At 44.9% G+C, this 22,000-nt stretch overlaps 1 protein-coding gene across 3 annotated transcripts in view; it reads left to right on the forward strand.

Annotated features, from left to right (window-relative positions):
• The window catches only part of KIF5A (kinesin family member 5A), a 259,310-nt gene that overhangs the window by 83,259 nt on the left and 154,051 nt on the right, over positions 1 to 22,000 (forward strand). For all 3 annotated transcript variants that reach the window (XM_075337080.1, XM_075337081.1, XM_075337082.1), the window contains exons 2-5: positions 13,337 to 13,424; positions 14,654 to 14,727; positions 15,535 to 15,639; positions 19,043 to 19,091. In XM_075337080.1, coding sequence (XP_075193195.1) covers positions 13,337 to 13,424; positions 14,654 to 14,727; positions 15,535 to 15,639; positions 19,043 to 19,091 — 316 coding nt within the window. The remainder of the gene's footprint in view (positions 1 to 13,336; positions 13,425 to 14,653; positions 14,728 to 15,534; positions 15,640 to 19,042; positions 19,092 to 22,000) is intronic.

The following is a 22,000-nucleotide window of genomic DNA, read 5'->3' on the forward strand; positions in this document are numbered from 1 at the left end:
GTTTTTTATGTTCTACACAGCGGCATGTTAGAATGCTGTATATAAGGGCAAAAACCTGGTGACGGGTTCCCTTTAAGTTGCTATGCATAACCATCGAGTACATTATCATCTGTTAAGCCTCTTATTCTTCATATCTATTTTTTAAGCATTATGTTTATATATGTTTTTTATATGATTTGTTTGTATATGATTACCATCAAAGAGGAAAGGTATAAAGGGTTTTTAATTCCTCTAATCCCTGGGATGTCTTTTCCATCTATTTATCCTGATATGTATCTTTTAGTCTGAGCTCACTTTATCACCATATATGTATATCTATATATTTTGCTAATAAATGCCTATGTAGTTAATTGGTATATACTTGGTTGCTCTTATATTTTTATTTTTTCTCTCTATTGGCGACATATTGATTGAATTTGAACATATTTTTTGGTTTATATATTGTGAATTTAGGGGCTGGTATTTTTGGTGGCCATTTTTATAAGTTGATAGGTTCGGTGCGTTGTTGGGAAATGCTTGCTTCACTTTTAGGCCACAATCACATGTTCAGCATTGGGTCAGTATTTTACATCAGTATTTGTAAGTTAAAACAAGGAGTGGAACAATCGGAGGAAAAGTATAATAGATACACGGCCGCACTCCTGCATTTTTCCACTCCTGGTTTTGGCTTACAAATACTAATGGGAAATACTGACCGAATATTGAACATGAGAACGTGGCCTTAAAGTGAACCTGACAGGTGACACATGTCTGATCCACGGGCAACATGTATCAGGCACTATCTGCATGATCTCAGCCAGATATGTACAAACGCTATGGAAGAACCTTCCATACCAGATTCATACATGAGCTAACAATGCGGAGCTGCAGATAAAAAGGCCAACAAAATTCTGGGATGTATCAAGACAAGCATTGAATCTAGATCAGGAGAGGTAATTATTCTCCTATACTCTGCCCTAGGGAGACCACACCTTTAATACTGTGTACAGTTTTGGGCGCCCTAATTTAAGAAAGACATCAATATATTGGAGCAAGTCCATAGAAGAGCAACCAAGATGGTAGAAGGCCTGCAAACCATGTCATATGAAGACCGGCTAAAAGAACTAGGGATGCTTAGTTGAAAAAAAAGAAAAGACAGAGAGAAGACTTAATAATGGTCTACAAATATCTGAAAGGTAGGCACAGTGCAGAGGGATCTACCCTATTCTCATTAGCACAAGGAAGTGCAAGAAGCAATGGGATGAAACTTAACGGAAGGCGATTCAGATTAGACATTAGAAAATCTTTCTGACAGTGAGGGCAGTCAGGGAGTGGAACAGGCTACCACGGGAGGTGGTGAGCTCTCCATCAATGGAAATCTTCAAGAGGAAACTGGATAAACATATAGCTGGGATGATTTAGGAAAGCCTGCACTCGCAGAGGGTTGGACCCGATGGCCCGTGAGGTCCCTTCACTCAACCCTTCAATGATTCTAGGAACCTAGTTTCAAGGCTCTGTCTGCTGCTTTGGGATGGACAGGTGTCTGCCTACGTGTGCATATAGAATTAATTGATGGCGTGGGTAGCCTGCGCTGCTGGTGGTGTGTCCACAAGTATTTCTGATATGCGGTATGGAAGGTAACAGTGTGATTTATTCTCGATGCGTTTTCAAGTTCTCAGACCCCTTCTTCAGGAGAACTACTAATGTATGTGGCATCCTTAGGACGTAGTCTGAGAACTTTGAAATGCTTTGACAATAAATCGCTCTGTTACCTTCCACACTGCATATTAGAATTATTTGTGGACACACCACCAACAGCGCAGGTTACCCACGCCTCCAATTATTTCTATGCCACGTTGGATCTGCAACAGCTGTATACCCTCTAGTTTGAACATCTTACAGTATTGTCTCACACTATACTACGTGACCAGTACCGCTTTATTTTAACTCCTTCATACTATTGCCATTTTCATTTTTTTTTTTGTTGTTGTTTGTTTTTCTTCTTTTTGTGTTAGTTTTTTCTTCCCCTTCTTCCAAGAGCCATAACGTTTCTGTTTATCCATCAATATTGCCATTTGAGGGCTTGTTTTTTGTGGGACGAGTTGTACTTTTGAATGACACCATTCATTTTCAATATAGTGTACTGGAAAATGGGAAAAAAAATCCCAGTGTGATGAAATTGCAAAAAAAGGTGCAATTCAGTACGAGTAGACAGATTCTAAGCATGTATAGTTTTTTTTTAAGTGGCGAAAAAAATTATTAAATCAGCCGTCATACATGAGTGATGTTGCGTCTCGACGTGCGAGCCTGCAACAAAGGCAGGGTTGCGGCATATGATGTAACTTTATGTCATATGTCATGAATGGGTTAAGTATTTTTACCTGGATAGAACCTTATTGCACCTAAATAGTCCCTACAGCTTATGTCAATATGTGCATGTATAGGCAGAGACCTGCCAATAAAGTGCAGTGGGTGGTGAGAAGGCACCAGGCACCCGCTGTCTGACTAGTCCCCAGTGCTGCTCAGTCCCCGGCGGCATTTAAAGTATATTTTTCTCTGAAATGTTTCAGCGTTTCACAGTCAAACATACCTGGCTGAGATCATACAGCCAGTGCCTGATACATGGTGCCTGTGGATCGAGCAGCATATATCACCTTTAGGATACGCTTACACGAGCGTATAAATCGGACGAGTGCAATGCGAGAAAATTTGGCATTGCACTCGGCCCCATGTTAGACAATGCTGCAGCTCAGATCAGCGATTTTCTTTTCTCAGCCCTAACGGACTGAGGAACAAATTGCAGCATGCTGCGATTGTCTGAGAGAGCCGTATCACTCGCACCCATTCAAGTGTATGAGTGCGTTAGAAACATCGGACTGCACTCGGATGGTATCCCAGTGCAGTGCGATATACGCACAGGCTGACAATGGAGGAGATGGGGGATTAACCCCTCTTTCTCCTCCGCAGCGCCCGCCTTCAAAGCTGTGACCTGATTGCAGGATCAGGTCACAGTCGCATGACACTCAGCTCACGCTCGCAGCAAAGCCTGAGCCGGGGGTCGTTAGCATATCACATCCGTTGCTCTCGCATCAGATGCTATACGCTAATGTGTCTGCAGCCTTAAACAGGCGCTGTCACCATGTCAGAAGGTGGTAGTTTTTGTTCTTATTTTATTCACTATGCTGCCCTGATTAATTTGTTTTTGTTTTTTCCCTTATATCTGCTTTACAGTTCCAGTGATGTGGGCCTTTTAGTTTAGTAGAAATTTCGTTGGACTTTACAAAGGGGTGTTGCTCACAGGATTCTCTGGGGCCGTATCTTTAGGCCACTCTGTATTATCCTGTGAGCACCGGCCCCTTGACAAGAAAATCATAAAAATTAGCAACAAATATAACGGTCTATACCGCTAGAACCATATAGTGGATAAAAAAAGCAAAAAAAACATCATTTAATTTCTAGTGATTTTGTCTACTTGGCTTAATGGATTTGTCTATCCCCCTCCACACTGTCATCCATCAGGCTTGTTTAATATTCCAGTATTAAGACAGCGACCCAGCCGTAATGACCATGTCTGATGATTTTATTATAGCAGATGGCTTTATCCAGAAGCACCAAGCATATTAACAAGCTTCCTGCATGTGTGTTTATTCTTCAAGGCTTTGTTCAATCTCTTGCACGTCCATTTTACTTTCCAAATTTCTTCTTCTATATAAACCGGGAGCACAGATTGAAGTCACACTAAAGGCTATGTGCGCACTGAGCGTTTTTGCGCATTTTTGGGTGCGTTTTTGTGCGTTTTTGGGCTCAAAACTGCATGACTTTGCTTCCCTAGCAAAGTCTGACTTTTCATTTTTGCTGTCCGCACACAACTTTTTTTTTTAGCTGCGTTTTTGAGCTAAAAAAAAATGGACATGTCAATTCTTTCCTGCGTTTTACTGCGTTTTTTACCCATGCAATGCATTGGAAAAACGCAGCAAAACGCAGTGCTCAAAAACGCAGCAAAACGCAGCCAAAAACGCACCGAAATGTGGTAAAAACGCATGCGTTTCAAAAAAACGCTGTGTGCGCACATAGCCTAATAGCCTAATTCTCCTGCAGACGTTCGACCATAATAGCTTTTTAGTTATTATAATATACCAACATATTGATAACCTATTCTTGGGATGGGTCATCAGTATGAGATCGGTGGGGGTCTGACACACAGCACCCCTACAAATCAGCTGATTATTTTTTTTCTCTGACAATCATCATAATAAATATATTAGTCCTGGACAACCCCTTTAAGGAGTTTTTTTTTAAAAAAAGAATTATGGAAGGTATTTACATGATTTTATCATTGAATAGAGCAAAAACGGAGATTTTCATCTTAATTATTCCTTCAAAAATACATTCATTTTACTTAATAAATTAGGAAAAAATAGAATAATAGATATTCAGTTGAATAGAAGATTTAGTTTTGCTTCCTTTGGTACAGTTCAGTGGTGTTAGTATTTTATCCTCTATTCATGTATTTTCCCATTTCTGAAGTTTTCATGTTTGGGTTAATAGGTATTTTCACAATATAAATAAAATATAATGAACATGAAATATACTTTTCTAGTTGCGCTCCTTATGTGGAGTCCTTTAGGCTATGTGCGCACTTTGCGTTTTTTTTTTCTGCATTTTGGCTACGTTTACAACTGCACTTTGTCATTGACAAAATGCATGCGTTCTGCTTCCCCAGCAAAGTCTATGAGAATCATGCAAAATCCGTGCTCACAATGCTTTTTGAAACGCAGCGTTTTGATTGCCAAAAATCTCTGCGTTTGAAGAAGCAGCATGTCAATTGTTTTTGCCATTTTGCCAGCGTTCTACACCCGTTGAAATCAATGAGTTGTAGAAAATCGCTGCCAAAATGTTAAGCAGTGTGCTTGCATCGCATTATTGTTGCGGTCCGCATGTTTTTTTTAACATAACAAAGGCAGGTCTTTCGTCTTTCTCTCTGTCGGTCGGTCTCCCTCTCTCTGTCTCTGTCTCAATCTCTCTCTGTCCATGTTGGTCTCTCCCTACCACCCCCTCTCTCATACTCACCGATCCACGATCACCGGCGCGAGGCTGCATGGCTGTCACAAAGCTCCGGCGGCTTTTCCTCTTTTGAAAATGCCAACCGCTCATTAATCCATCACGTATTCCCTGCTTCGCCCACCCACCTATGATTAGTTGCAGTTAGACACACCCCCACGCTGAGTGACAGCTGTCTCACTGCAACCAGTCACAGCCGCTGGTGGGCGGGTCTATATCGAGCAGTAAAAAAAATAAATAACTAATTAAAAAAAAATGACGTGCGGTTCCCCCCCCCCCAATTTGGATACCAGCCAGGGTAAAGCCACACGGCTGAAGGCTGGTATTCTCAGGATGGGGAGCTCCACATTATGGGGAGCCCCCCAGCCTAACAATATCAGCCAGCAGAGCCCGGAATTGCCACATCCATTAGATGCGACAGTCCCGGGACTTTACCCGGCTCATCCCGAATTGCCCTGGTGCGGTGGCAAACGGGGTAATAAGGAGTTAATGGCAGCAGCCCATAGCTGCCACTAAGTCCTAGGTTAATCATGGCAGGCGTCTCCCCAAGATACCTTCCATGATTAACCTGTAAGTTAAAGTAAATAAACACACACATCCAAAAAATCCTTTATTTGGAATGAAAGACAAAAAAACACCCTCTTTCACCACTTTATTAATCCCTCAAAAACACCTCCAGGTCCGACGTAATCCACGCAAGGTCCCACGACGCTTTCAGCTCTGCTACATTGGAAGCTGACAGGAGCTGCAGTAGAACACCGCCGCTCCTGTGAGCTCCATGCAGCAACTGAAGTGAGTCGCGCTCAGCTGTGCTGTCACTGAGGTTACTCGCGGCCACCGCTCTCAGGTGGAGGACTGCAGCTGTGGCCACGAGTAACCTGAGTGAAAGCACAGCTGATCGCGCTGCTCACTGCAGTCACTCAGGGGATTTGCGATCACAGGTGAGTCCTTCATGTGTGACCGCAAATCAAGCCGCAGCACACACACAGAGCCGTGCGATCACAACGAAGTCGGGTGAAGTTCATCCGAGTTCATTCAGATCGCGTGGCACTGTCTCGCAGCCAGCCATGCTGTTTTTGACAGTGCGGTCCCACTCGGCTCTGCTGCAAGTCTATAGGGATGCTGCAGAGCTGAGTGGGACCGTACTGTGAAAAATGTGTGTTCTGGATACTTTTCCCACTCTGTCTATGGCAGAGCAAGCATCCAGAACGCATGAATTCTACAGAAATGTGCGCACGTTGCGTTCTGCCGAATGCGTCTCAGAACGCAGCTTTTTCGGCTGCGTTCTGAGACGCACAGGCAGTGACTTACACGCTGCGGAAATGAACGCAAAGTGCGCACATAGCCTTATAGTTCTCCGGAGCCGTGCCTGAGTCATCATAATCTACAAGATGCTATTTATGAAGGGCCGCGGGGTTCTTATCTGACCAGTGGTAACATCTACATGCATTTTTTCTGCTGAACATGCAGCCCTCATGTGCAATTTATATTTTTGAGGATGATAAGTGGTGGGGGGTAAAGAAAAAAACAACAACAAAAAACGAAAGTTGAGGGCTCAGATGTGAACTGCTATGTATACTGGTGATAATGGCACTCATAGGGTGTCCTTGTATCCTTATGAGAATTGGGAAGACCTCTTCCTCTTGCTTCCGAGTGTTGTAGTGAATAGTTGACAGTAAGTACACAACCAAACCGTAAATTCTGGAGAAACTTCAGCTTTTTTTCCCCCTACGTGATTAACAATGTTGTTGCTTCTTTATACATTTTGGCTAGATCCCACATGCAGGCTTAGGGGTACTTTGCACACTACGACATCGCAGCTGCGATGTCGGTGGGGTCAAATTAAAAGTGACGCACTTCCGGCATCGCATGCGACATCGTAGTGTGTAAAGGCTCGATGATACGATTAACGAGCGCAAAAGCGTCGTAATCGTATCATCGCTGCAGCGTCGGCGTAATCCACGCTGACGCGACGGTCCGATGTTGTTCCTCGCTCCTGCGGCAGCACACATCGCTGTGTGTGAAGCCGCAGGAGCGAGGAACATCTACCGGCGTCACTGCGGCTTCCGTAGAATATGCGGAAGGAAGGAGATGGGCGGGATGTTTACATCCCACTCATCTCCGCCCCTCCGCTCTGATTGGCCGCCTGGCGTGTGACGTCGCTATGACGCCGTACGACCCGCCCCCTTAACAAGGAGGCGGGTCGCCGGCCAGAGCGACGGTCGCAGGACAGGTGAGTCCATGTGAAGCTGCCGTAGCGATAATGTTCGCTTCGGCAGCTATCACAAGGATATCGCTGCTGCGACGGGGGCGGGTACTATCGCGCTCGGCATCGCAGCATCGGCCTGCGATGTCACAGCGTGCAAAGTACCCCTAAGTCATTCAATATGCACAGATATATTATGGATGCTTAGATCTGGTGAGACTTGAACTTGCCAAATTTCACGTATTTTACAGCAATTCTCTGCAAATTGAATGTCTAGACCCCAGAGCATAAGGCCATGTGCACACATTGAGTATTTGGTGAGTTTTTTACCTCAGTATTTATATCCAAAGCCAGGAGTGTAACAATCAGAGGAAAAGTAAAATAGAAACACGGGCACCACTGCTGTATTTATTACCCACTCACCAAATACTCAATGTGTGCACATGGCCTTATAAATATAATATATATATATATATATATATATATATATATATATATACTGTGATATATATATATATGTATGTTTGTGTGTGAGTATGTATCTATGTATGTGTGTATATATATATATATATATATATATATATATATATATATATATATCCTGATGCTCGCCCCATTGGTCACCTGTCCTGACACCTTTGCTGCATCTGATGGCCTCTCAGGGCCTCTTCTTTCTGCATACATGTGCCGGTGTCTTCATTAAGGAATAGAGTGTTTGGTCACAGTCAAACCTGTGAAGTCAGGGTGCGTCATGACGTTATGATGTGTTGTGATTAGTGATGGCCAAGCACGCGCACCACCGCTCGTTACTTTATGGAGCATCAAAACTCAAGCATTTTCAAACACCTATGCTAGAGGCCAAATCTAGTAACGATATGGGGCAACCATGCTTGCTTATCACTAGAGGTGATCTCTGGGGCCTGGTGTCTTCACTCAAACTCTGGGCTTCTGTCTGCAACCAGGCCTACTAGGGCACCGCACATGATGAGGTTACAATGTGCTGTGACCTTCAAGACCCGGTCACAGATGAAAGTCCTGTTCTTGAGTGAAGACCCCAGCAGAAGAGGCCCTGAGGCCTGGACAACCAGGGGTGTGGGGGCAGGTGAGGGATTATGTGAGTATTATGTTTTTGGGTATTTTTTAACATTTTGCCAGCCATCAACAGTTCAACAAGATCGTGATCACAACTGGCCGCAATTTTACTGAATTCATGTGGATGGAATTACAGACAATCTGTACTCTGTAGAATTCGTATTTTTCTAAAATTTGAGAATTCAATTTTACACCAATAATTTTGTCCATCTCTAATTGCTATTTTTCTGCCAGAATGAATACTGTGTCCGATCCCATCAGACCCTATTATAAGTCATTGGGTAAATTTTGCTCCAGTGATATCCTATATATTACAGATCATAGCCTACGTTGTGAAAGCAATCCACAACACAAGTGAGAACAGAGCTTTATGCTGGCTTTAGTTTTAGGCACATATGAGTCTGTTTGGTCCAGACCTGCGGAAAGTCTGGACATCATAGTCTTCATTCAGACCAGGACTGTCAGACGTGTGAGCCGTCCTAGCGTTTGTACTTTGCTCGTTCTTAGCAGCTATAATTTGTTTCGATCGTGAGACTAATTAAATTCTCTTAGATCTCCGGTCATTTGGGAGCATCGCCTGCCTCATATTTTTGGTAATTGTTGATTGTGGTAATTAACAGACATTCTTCTTTGAACATGAGGTGCAGTAATTAATATCAAAGTACGGGAATATGAAGATCGAGCGTAATGGGGAAGTCAGATCTTTCATAATGAACCTGGGATGTTGTATGGGGCCTGTATAGAAATCTGCCAGACTAATGTATTACATATATGCAGCTATTAGACAAAAGCATGAAACACGGGGGATTTCAACATAAGCCCTTGGGATATAGTGGGACACAAATTCCGTAGTTGCCTGGTCCCATGGGCTTGGCCGACATTCATCAGATCTTTATTGCCACATTACAAGGATCTAGCATCAAAAAATTATCTAGGTTTTATGGTAATTTTATTTTTCTAATCACAATCTCTTTACTTGTAATTTTCACACAGGCCACTAGGGCTATTTTAGATTCATATTTCCTGTTCTTTCAGGAAGACTTATGAGAAGTCTCATTATCATCACAGACAAGGATTACACGAGCGATAAGGCTATGTCCGCACGTTGCTTTTTACCTGCTTTTTTGCTGCTTTTTTGCTGCTTTTTCAACTGCAGCGTTTAATGCCAAAATGGTTGTGTTCTGCTTTTCAAGCAAAGTCTATGGGAATTTGGGTTTCTTGTCCGCACTATGCAGTTCAAACTGCAGCCTTTTTGTGGCAGAACTTTGGTCAAAAACTCAGCTTTGCAGCGCAAAACCCAAATGGCAAAAACAATTCACATATCAATTGTTTTTGCCATTTGCGTTTTGAACTGCAAAGCAGAGTTTTTGCCCACATTTCTGCCAGAAAAAGGCTGCAGTTTGAACTGCATAGTGGGCACAAGAAACCCAAATTCCCATAGACTTTGCTTGAAAAGCAGAACACATCCATTTTGTCATTAAACGCTGCAGTTGAAAAAGCAGCAAAAAAGCAGATAAAAAGCAGGTAAAAAGCAACGTGGACACATAGCCTAAGGGTATGTGCGCACGTTGCTTTTTACCTGCTTTTTACCTGCTTTTTTGCTGCTTTTTCTTCTGCGCTGTTTAATGCCAAAATGGATGTGTTCTTCTATTCAAGCAAAGTCTATGGGAATTTGGGTTTCTTGTTCACACTATGTTGTTCAAAATGCTGCCTTTTTGAGGCAGAACTTTGGTCAAAAACTCAGCTTTTCAAAGAAGCAACATGTCAATTGTTTTTGCCATTTGGGTTTTGCACTGCAAAGCTGAGTTTTTGACCAAAGTTCTGCCACAAAAAGGCAGCATTTTGAACAACATAATGTGAACAAGAAACCCAAATTCCCATAGACTTTGCTTGAATAGAAGAACACATCCATTTTGGCATTAAACAGCGCAGAAGAAAAAGCAGCAAAAAAGCAGGTAAAAAGCAACGTGCGCACAACTTCCATACACAGCTAATAAAGGGAACTCATCATACACAATCGGAGATATTACAATGATATTTGTACAAGCTCATTAGATGCTTCAATATAAAATATAGGGTGACAGTTATTATATTGCTGTTAATGTACATGTGCATTTCCTGAGAGAACAGGAAATAAGAGAGTAGAATAGCCCCATTACTAAAAATGTAAAACTTTTTTTTTTTTTTACATAAAACCCAGATTTATGCTATGTTCACACATGGCTTTTTTGGTAAGTTTTTGCTGCTTTTTTGCTCCATATTTGCCTTGGTTTTATGCAAATTCATGCTAATAAAAAGCTGCTTTTTACAGTACCAGCAACGTCTATGAGATTTCTAAAATCTCATGCACGCACACACAAACACATCAGGTTTTTTCCTGACTGTTTTGTCAAATACCTGCATTTTTGGGCAGGTTTTTAAAGAATGAGTGTGCCGCCCCCGTGCCAGCAGCCGGGCTGCTGCTCGGATCCGCGATGGCTCGAGTGGGGAATCTCTGGACCTGGGGGGTCACGCGGCCACTCGATTTAAGAGGGGCTATGTACAGGGGGGAGATATTGGAAAGTTTGTGACGCCACCCACAGTGCATGGTAATATGAGGGACCACCGCTGCTGTTGGTGGGGGAGCCCGGTGACGATGGTATGGCAGCCTGAAGTTTTAACCCGTGCGTGGGTAGGAGCTTGTGTCCCGGGGCCCGTCGGGTGGTGGGTGCATGGGTGCCGCTGGGGTAGGAGCAGGGGTATCTTAGTGTACTCACTCAGTCCAGGAATAACAACACCGACAGCTTGTAAACCAGAATTCTGAGCACCACTGCAGCTTCTGGGGAGCCCGCTTGGGTCCCTGCCCTTGGTGTTGCTGTTGATCTGCCCTGTCCCTGGCACCTTTGTCTCTGTTGGACCCGTGGGTATAAAACTCTTTGGGTCCCACTCACCCGTATGGCTAACTGAGTGAGCTTGCTCTCAGGGTTCACGCGTAGGATTTCTTTGAACTGTATTGGGAAAGTCATATTCCATCGGTGCGCTAGTACCCCGATTTTGGAGCGGGTTGGGGATGACACTTGAAGTCTTCACTCCCGTCGGGTAAATTACCGGAACGCGTGAAGCTACTTTCCGGCCTAGGGTCCACGTACCCCGTCGTGCCCTGGCCCCTGCCCAGTGATAGCTCAAGGCCGCCGGCCGCCCTCCTCGGCAGTCCATGCCCCTTGACACTGTCCCCTGCGACCGAGTTCCAGCTCCTACCAGGCCCAGACCAACATCTGCCACCTAGTAAAACAGGAGCTCTGTGGCCTCTCCTCACGAGAGCCACACTTCACCTCCTCTCACTCTCCACTCTCCCTACTCAACTGTCACTTTCCTCACTTTTTCCTCACCAACCCCTCATGTGGGCGGCCGTATTCCCTTCAGGCCCCCCAATGGTGTGTCTGGTAGGTCAAAATGGGAAGTGTTCCTAGGATTTTTGATTGGCCAAGTTGTTAGCAACACCAAAGGACCCGGACCCGTAACCAAGGAGGGTGGATACTGTGCAGAAGGGCAGATTGCACAATACCCTGTGACGACCTGATAGGCCAGGGAGTCACAATGAGCATGTCAATTCTTTGCTGCAGATTTGCTGCGTTTTTTCATTGCTACAACCCATTTTGTAAAAAAAAATCAGCAAATCCGCACCAAATCAGCAGCAAAAACGCCACTAAAAAACGCATGAATAACGCAGATGACTCAAAGGAGATTTGTTGCCACAAGATCAGGTTTTGGTCAGGAAAAAACTTAACAAAAAAGCTCTGTGTGAACATAGCCTTAAACTATAGGTCACACACAGTACCTTTAAAAAAACAGCGACTAACCGAAAACCTGAAGCAATTACAAGATACTCAGGGGTACTTTGCACACTACGATATCGCAGGTGCGATGTCGGTGGGGTCAAATTGAAAGTGACGCACATCCGGCGTCGCAGTCGATATTGTAGTGTGTAAAGCCTTTTTGATACGATTAACGAGCGCAAAAGCGTCGTAATCGTATCGTCGGTGTAGCGTTGGTCATTTCCATAATTTGGAAATGACCGATGTTACGATGTTGTTCCTCGTTCCAGCGGCAACACACATCGCTGTGTGTGAAGCTGCAGGAGCGAGGAACATCTCCTACCTGCGTCCTGCGGCTCACGCCAGCTATGCGGAAGGAAGAAGGTAGGCGGGATATTTACGTCCCGCTCATCTCCGCCCCTCCGCTTCTATTGGCCGCCTGCCGTGTGACGTCGCTATGACGCCGCACGACCCGCCCCCTTAATAAGGAGCCGGGTCGCCGGCCGGAGCAACGTCGCAGGGCAGGTGAATGCATGTGAAGCTGGCGTAGCGATAATGTTCGCTACGCCAGCTATCACCATGATATCGCAGCTGCGATGGGGGCGGGGACTATCGCGCTTGGCATCGCAAGCATTGGCTTGCGACGTCGTAGTGTGCAAAGTGCAACCACAGATCTGCCAAAGATTTATCTCTGTGTGTGACGGGGCCTTTACAATGGTGTTTGCAGCTAAACTGTGTAGTCATTTTGCTGTTGTTATAAGTTAGAAACTTGCGTACATGTGTATAAAACCGTTACCCCAAGTCATCAGAGCGGTATAGTATATATAGTGTCTGAGAGGAGTCTTCATTTGGAAAAAAAAAAGTCCATTCCCTTTGATTGTTCACTTCACTCTTTGGCCAATTCCAAGACGTCTTTGAAGTCCACCATAAACACTTACAGGGTCCGGGTTCAGGACGCTTCTGTCATGTGCGGTGAGCTTGGTGAGGCTGTGGTGTATTCACCTCGACTCACGGCACATGACAAAGGACTTCTGAGCTTGGTCCCTGGATTGCTAAAATGATTATACAGTTCTATTCTTTTTTACATTGTGCTATTGTATTGTTAGATAATAAATAAGCAACAGAAAGAAAAGACTGTAAAAAATAAAAATAATGTAATTTTAATTATATTTTTCTATTCAAAGTATCCTTTTTTATATTCTAGGGAAAACCTTATGCTTTTGATCGTGTGTTTCCACCAAATACGACTCAGGAGCAAGTCTACCATGCCTGCGCAATGCAAATTGTTAAAGGTAAATCTGTTGTGCATGCTTTTCATTTCGTTACATGTCTTTTGACTTTAAAGGGGTTGTCCACTACTTGGACAACCCCCTCTCATTCCCCATGTGCACCACCATAAAAATAACAAAGCCTATACTCACCTCCGGTCCCCACGCGATTTTAGCGATGTCAGAACTTCCCGGGGCCCACGTGACATTGATACGATATGCAAGCCCCGCAACCAATCAGTGCCGGCTTTTTTCTCCCCGCTTTCAGATGCTAAGTAGTTAACAGGAAGTGATTGGCAAGCCATAGCACTCACTTCCTGTTAATTACTTAAATGTCCAAAGGTGTGGAGAAGGAAGCTTACACTGATTGGTCGCGGGGCTCGCATCTCATAAGAATGTCACTTGGGTCCCGGAAATACAATTCCTATATTGCTGGATCGCACTGGCACCAGAGTGGAGTATAGCCATTGTTATTTTTATGGGGGCGCACATGGGGAATGAGATGGGGTTGTCCAAGTAGTGGACAGCCCCTTTAAGAATTAGGCTACAAGGTTTGGAAGAGTGTATATGACATTAGCCACCATTAAATGTTTGCTTTATATCAGTCTATCCGGTTTGCCCTAAAATGTTGAACCTTGTGGAACTTCATATCATCCTTATGATACCCCAATAAAATGCTTTGCCCACTTTGTAAGTGTTCTAGTGTTTTGCTGCAGGAACATCCTCTTTTAAAGGAATTCTGTCAGGAAGAACAACTCACCTAAACTAGACATGTCAAGCGTCCTCCTTGCTCTTCATATATATACATATACAGCTTGACTAGGCGTCGCATGCGCAATAAAACATTAAAGGCAGTGGCCTGAGGAAGGCACTTTGGTGCACAATTGAAGATAGATGTAATTTACACAGGCGCTAGATTTTCTGGCCGGCACCTAACATCACAGATACGTTGGGCTATCACTCATAGAGTTTTGTTAATTGCTCTGGGTGTGACAAACCTCTTAATGTGAAAATTTCGACTTTCTCCAAATTCAGGCAACTGGTAGAGGATATAAACGCACCAACAGGTTTCTCTTTCATTGGCATACAAGCTCATATAAACGGTTCAGGAGGGTGTCTGTGTGGAGGGATGGAGGCATTGAGCTTGCCTATGGACTGTCTGATGAAGGGATAGTTACATAGTTTAATATGGAATTCAACCATACAAAGATGACATAACATTTCTGAACTTAGATGTTTCTTTTTCCCCACAGATGTGCTGGCCGGATATAATGGAACCATCTTTGCCTATGGGCAAACAGCTTCTGGAAAGACCCACACCATGGAGGTAAGTACAGTATGTGTGTAACGTCTTAGGGCAGTAATCTTCAAGATTTGTGTTTTTGTACCCCAGTCCAGTAATGAAGGCAGCACTAAAGTAAGGCCATGTGCCCACGGGAGAAAGTTGCTGCGGAAAACCCGCAGATTTTCTAGATTTTCCAGATAAATCCGCGGGTTTACGCAAGTACAGACACTCCCCATGTTATCCTATGGGATTTGGGGAGTGCTGTTTCAATACTGTGGTATTTGCGGTTGCGGAAAATGTTGCGGATTTACCGCAGCCGCATGTAACTGCATGCCCATTATTCATGTGGAATTATCTGCAGAATTCCTGCCTTTCCACTATTGAGATACAGGGCAGGAATTCCACATGAAATCCGCACTGTTTCCGCAGGTTTAACGCAACAATTCTGCGCAATACTGCAGCAATGGATAGCTGCGGGTTCCGGGGTGTTGCTGAGTGAACCTGCTGAAATACCTGCAGAGACGTCCGCAGGTATGATCTCCCGTGGGTACAGGACCTAAATTGTTTGGCACTTAGTGAATTAGACGCATCTTACGTCTGCCATTCCAGAATACATTCCTAGTGTAAACTTTAATGAATTTTCTGGTTGTGGTTCGCCATATGCTGTCTCATCTCGGGACTTGGCGTAAAAACACCAAAAGCTGCAAAATTTATGATGAATCGGGCCACTTCCTAGTGCTTATGAAACTTTTAGCAAGTACCTATGAAAAATATAGGAAGGGCTCCCTAAACGACTTGTGCCATGTCTGAGCTGTGACCTGCACATTGTCATCTTCTATTTTTCTTCAGGGAAAGCTCCACGATCCTCAGCTGATGGGAATAATACCCAGGATCGCCAGGGATATTTTTAACCACATCTATTCCATGGATGAGAACTTGGAATTCCATATAAAGGTAAGAAACGACTGTGCATATCAATAACAAACTTTTGATTATTTTATTTTTTTATTTCCCAAAAAAAAAAAAAATCAGATCCTATATGAAGACATTGCAAAGAGACATGTTAGAGAAGTATATCCAAGTCCTGTCTGGTGCGTCTTTAGACCTGACAATTAGGCTAGGGCCCCACTTTGCGTTCACCGACTTGCAGTTTAGAACGCACGTTTTGGGCTTAATTGATTTGACCAAAGTTGCCTTTTTCAGAAATTTAGCGCTGAAAACGCATGCGTTTTTGTCGCGTATTTGATGCGTTTTCTGCGCTTTTTACCTGCGTTTTCACCTGCGTTCTGATAGTTGCGTTTTGAACATAAAGACACAGCTTAATAAAGTTTAAATAGTCAAATTCTTTGAAAAAAAATGGGAAGAAAAGAATCAAATCTATATTCATAGAATAAATCATTAAATTAAATTTTCATTAAATTATTGCGCTAATATGATATTTTATGTAAAAATAGCAAAAAAATATTAATTTCCTTAATTTAAATTGTCGGACTATGTGTGTGTGTAAAGGGACATATGAATTCATTATTTTGATGTCAAAAAACATGCGTTTTGGAAGTCCAAAACGCATGTTTTCTGCACTGAAAAAGCAGGCAAAACGCAGAAATTTGAAGGATTCTTGTTTTTTGCCATTTCTCATTGACTTCAATGTTAGCAAAACGCACCTAAAATGGCAAAAACAACTGAAATTATGCTTCTTTGAACGCATGGTTTTTTTGCCACAAAATATGCAAATTAAACGCAGCGTTTAGAAACGCAAAAGTGGGGTTGGGAAATCCACTTTTTCCATAGATTTTACTGGTAAATCAAAACGCATGAAAAAGGTGCTTCCCAAAACGGACCTAAAAAGCACCTAAAACGCAGGTAAAAACGCAAAGTGGGACCCTAGCCTTAAGATCTGATACTCATCAATAACAATCTGGCAATGCATTTGTGGCATTTCTAATACGGACTGTCAGAATAATATGCTCTTTTAATATTCAATCCTTAAATATTAAGTATTCAATACTTAAATATCGATTGCCCATCCTTAGAACAGGCTATCAATAGATATTAATGGGGTTCCAATATCCGAAATCCCTACCGATCAGCTGCTCCAGTGGCGTGTTGATGTCACCATTGTATGGAGCTTGAACAGTTCACTGTTGTGGACATTCTTGGATGTTGTAGCTCTGCTCATACTAATTTAATAGGCACAAAGCAATAGTACCTGGAAACAACCATTATACATTGTATGGATCTGTGCTATTCTGGCATTGTGCAATGTTCATATACACCAACTACTCCAAACAGCTGATCGGTGGGAGTTCCGGGTGTCAAACCCTCACTGATCTGATACTGATAACCTATCCTGAGGATTGGTCACCACCGCCTAAGTTGTGGACATCCCATCTCAGGATTATTCCACAAGCAGTTGACTTTCTGCAGACTTTACCCAATACTTTGCTGTGGGTGAAATCCGCAGGAAAAAATGCTACCATTGCAAAATCCATGACAGATGAATCAACTTTGCTGTTTCTGCAGTGTTCCCTGTATTTGGGCACCAGTAAAACCTCCCAAAATCTGCTTTCAGGACGCTTTAGCAGGGCCTTAGAGATTTGCCAATGTTCAGGGAGTGTTTTCTTAGGATGGATTACATTGTCTTACAACTATGCAGTTTGTTTCTTATTATGTATCTCTGGGGTATACAGTTTCTTAAAGGGATTTTCCGATACCCAGAATGTAATAAATATCTTTTTCTAACCCCTAAGCATTATTGTAATTTAATTCATCTTAAAATACCCTACATGTCTCCCTATACAGTTATTCCCTATATGTGGTTTTTTTTTTACTTCCTGTGAATTTCTTTTCAGGAGAGTCTCAGATGAGACATCTACAGGAGAGTGGGACTCACTTCATCATTATGGGTGGCACTGTAGTCACGTACCACTGATTTTTTTTTTTTTTTTTTTATATTGCTGTCCTCTGACATCCAGAATCAATAGCACTGCCAGCCCGCAACTTGTTTCTCTGAAACAGGACCTCATCAGGAGGCAGTGAGAGAAGCCGTGTTTGTGACAGCAGCGCCATCCTACAGCTTCTGTCACCACCTTGAAATAAGTCATCAGGGGCAGGGCTACTGTCACTTACCCTGCTTATATCACAGGCCCCTGATGATGTCCTGTTTCAGATAAACAAGCTGTGACCTGGCGGTGACAGAAGTGTACAGGAGCTATGTTCACCTATGTGACAGCCTCTATCAGTCCTTTAGATTTTTGATTACATTGCTTAAAGAAGCTGTGGTATGTGATCAATACCCTTCCCTGTCGATGTCTTGTTCCAGGTGGGGTAATAGATGGGAGAAGTGAATGTAGGTCTTCCTCCTGTGATGCGATATTTGAGATGCCCCTGAAACGAAATGTCACAGGGAGTAAAGTAAAAAAGCAGATATAGGTATTAGCTATATAAGGAGAAGTGTAGGGAACTTTAAAATAAAGCAAATTGCAAAAGTGGTTAAATGGTCAAAAATAGATACCGTGTTTCCCCCGAAAATATTAGACTGTCTTATTATTTTTTGTCCCAAAAAAATGTGCTAGGGTTTATTTTCTGGGTAAGGCTTATTTATTGGGAAACATGGGTTATGGGGTTAAGTTTACCCCTCTAAAAAAAGCTGACAGCCCCCCAGGAGAATCATACTTACCACACACTGGGCATCTGAGTCACTCCCAGAGGACTGCAGGACTCCAGGTCCTCAATGCATTCCACCGCAGGTCCTAGTCTTCCACTGCTTCCCAGGTCCCTGGGCAGTGTGTGTGTATGTGCGCATTCCACCGCAGGTCCTCGATACCTTCCACCACAGATCTTCGTCTTCCGCTGCGTCCCAGGTCCCCGGAGCAGTATGGTATCACCAGGTGTGTGTCTGTGTGTGTCTGTGTGTGTCTGTGTGTGTCTGTGTGTGTCTGTGTGTGTGTGTGTGTGTGTGTGTGTTTGTGCGCTCCACCGCAGGTCCTTGATACATTCCACTGCAGGTCCTCGTGTTCCACAGAGTCCCATTCTGGTGAGTATGATTGCGGGGTCTGTTTCTCTCTTTTGGGGGTGTCTGCTTTCTTCAGTGAAGTGTCCTGAAGTATTCCTTAACCTTTGTAGCTACATGGACACTTCATTATTTAACCGCAACTAGGGATCATTTTTGGGGTAGGGCTTACAGTATATTTAAGCCATACACTGACAAGGCTGAAAATTCCTGCCAGGGCTTATGTTTGGGGTAGGGTTTATTTTCGGGGAATCACGGTATCTATAAAGGGCACTGTAGGTATACGACAACCTCTTAAAAATTATAGCTTTTTAATACTAATGGTGGTATTTGTTTTTTCCTCAGGTGTCCTATTTTGAGATTTATCTGGATAAAATTAGAGACCTGCTGGATGGTAAGCAGTTTATAAAAATGACTATTCTAAATCTACAAAATAAAAGACAATTGTTATGTCTTAGATAGTAAAAAAAAAAACATTGCAGAAAAAACACAGTCAAATCTACCAATACAGATCACTAGAGCAGAGGTGGGGAATCTCCGGCCCGCGGGCCGTATGCGGCCCTGCAATGAAGTTTTCTGTGGCCCCAGAGTAGATTACTGGAGCCGCAGTGCTCGGGCCGGCTACCGCGTCTTGCCAGCTGCCGGCGCTTTAAATCCCTGTCCTGTGAGGATGCACATTCCGAAGTCACACTTGGAGTGAGTCGCATCGCATCACCCGGCACGGCCGCACAGTCTGGGGGCATACACATCACTGGAGAGGCTGTATATACAGCAGTCCCAGGATCTGTTATGTGATATATATATGATTTACCAATCTCATTATCACAAAGAGTTGACTGCGCTCCAGGCCGAGACAAACGTTACATGATCAATATCACCGGAAATTAACCTCCGCACTAAAGAGAAGGAGTTCCGACCACCACAGTAGGGATGAGTTAATTGCTTGATCAAATATAGCTTGGTAGTTTTCACATTAATAATTTTGTGCGGCCCCCGAAAGTTGATAGAAATTTCCAAAGGCCCCCGGCAGTAAAAAGGTTCCCCACCCCTGCACTAGAGGATGTAGCAACCCTCCTTGATAATGGCAGAGGCAACACATGGGCAAAATACCGATGAAATAACCATTCAGAAATCTACCAATTCATGGAGGGGGAGATTGTCAAGTGTTAGAATTGCACACGGATAAGGCTTGAACAGGACGGCAGTCACACAGATATGGTGCACAGTGTCTGGCTCACAGCCTATTAGTGACGCCCATACAATTAAATTAGGCAGGCTGCCCAGCTATATAAGCATCCCAGCGGGACAGGCACTCTAGATTACAAGAACAACATTGATCGGCCTGACTTTATCCTGCATAGAAATTAAAAAATGTGCTGTACGATATACCGTATTTTTCGCTTTATAAGACGCACTGGAATATAAGACGCACCCCAAACTTAGACATAAAAAAAGGTAAAAAAAAGAAAAATGGGGTCCGTCTTATACTCCGGTGTTCTCTTACCGGAGGGGGGCAGCAGTGGTGGTGAAGCGGGGTCACAGGAGGCACAGGTTGTGCTGGCAGGCGCGGCAGGTCAGTGGCAGCGGGGTCCGTGGTTGCAGGTGCCGTGGCGTCCGTGGTTGCAGGCGCGGTGGCATCCGCAGTGGCAGGATCCGTGGGGTCCGTGGTGGCGGCAGCAGCCGTGGCGTGTGAGCCGTGCAGCAGGCCGGTGCAGTGAGTGTCCGCGGTCCCGGTTCAGTGGTGGCAGCGGCGGCGGCGACTGCTCAGTGGTGGCAGGGACTGCTCAGTGGTGGAGTGTGTCCGCGGTCCCGGTTCAGTGGTGGCAGTGGCGGCGACGGCTCAGTGGTGGGAGTGGCGGCGACGGCTCAGTGGTGGGAGCGGCGGTAACTGCTCAGTGGTGGCAGCGGCAGGGACTGCTCAGTGGTGGCGTGTGTCCGCGGTCCCGGTTCAGTGGTGGCAGCGGCGGCGGCTCAGTGGTGGGAGCGGCGGCAACTGCTCAGTGGTGGCAGCGGCAGGGACTGCTCAGTGGTGGCGTGTGTCCGCGGTCCCGGTTCAGTGGTGGCAGCGGCGGCGGCTCAGTGGTGGGAGCGGCGGCAACTGCTCAGTGGTGGCAGCGGCAGGGACTGCTCAGTGGTGGCGTGTGTCCGCGGTCCCGGTTCAGTGGTGGCAGCGGCGGCGGCTCAGTGGTGGGAGCGGCGGCGACGGCTCAGTGGTGGAGTGTGTCCGCGGTCCCGATTCAAGTAATGGCGCCCGGAGCGACGCATGCGCAGATGGAGCTCTCATCCAAGGGCTCCATCTGCGCACGCGCTGACTCCCGGAGCAGCGCGTGCGCAGATGGAGCTCTCATCCAAGAGCTCCACCGGCGCCATCATTTGAAAGTGGGACCGCGGACAACTGGTAAGCTGCACAGCCGCCCGCCCCGCATGCACAGAGTGGCAGCCAGCAGGCTGCCCGCCCACTCTGCGTACAAGCCGCCGGGTACCTGTGCTTGCGTGCGGTGGCAGCCGGGTACCCATGGCTGTGTGCGGGCGGCAGATGGGTGACTGTGTGAGGGCGGCAGCCGGGTACCTGCACGGGCACCCGACTGCCGCTCGCACACAGCACCCGGCTGCCGCCCGCACACAGCCATGGGTACCCGTCTGCCACCGCATGCAAGCACAGGTACCTGGCTGCCGACCCCACACAGCACCCGCTGCCGCCCGCACACAGCCACGGGTACCCGGCTGCCGCTGCATGCAAGTACAGGTACCCGGCCGCTTGCATGCAGCCACAGGCACCCGCCCGATCGCCTCAGACAGGACCCCCCCCCCCCCGCTACCGCTTTATAAGACGCACCCCCCATTTTCCTCCCAAAATTTGGGGAGGAAAAGTGCGTCTTATAAAGCGAAAAATACGGTATATATATAAAAATAAATAAATACTGGTCAATATTTTGGCCAAAATACGCAAGCTCGCCATTCATGTCAAAGGTCCTCATTGTCTTGCAAGTGCCAACACTAAAATTAGTGCAAAAAAACATAAACATTTTTGTTTTGGGGGGAAAAAACCCAAGTGTGAATCTCATCCTATTGTGCCCATATCCTTTGGTTTTTACATTTATAAGCTAATAAATCTATAGAGGATTCCACAGATAGAGAGCTGCCTGCAGCTGACCCGTTCCCATATATACTGCAATCTCATTTATTACAAGGCATGGCTCGTGTATGCAAATGAGCAATTATCAGCTCATTATACATTCAGGTAGAATGTGCTAATGTCTTCCTCATTAGAGGATCAAATTAGTGCAGTCAGTCTGGATTATG

Source organism: Anomaloglossus baeobatrachus, chromosome 2 (genome assembly GCF_048569485.1).
Source record: "Anomaloglossus baeobatrachus isolate aAnoBae1 chromosome 2, aAnoBae1.hap1, whole genome shotgun sequence".
Classification (NCBI taxonomy): Eukaryota; Metazoa; Chordata; class Amphibia; order Anura; family Aromobatidae; genus Anomaloglossus; species Anomaloglossus baeobatrachus.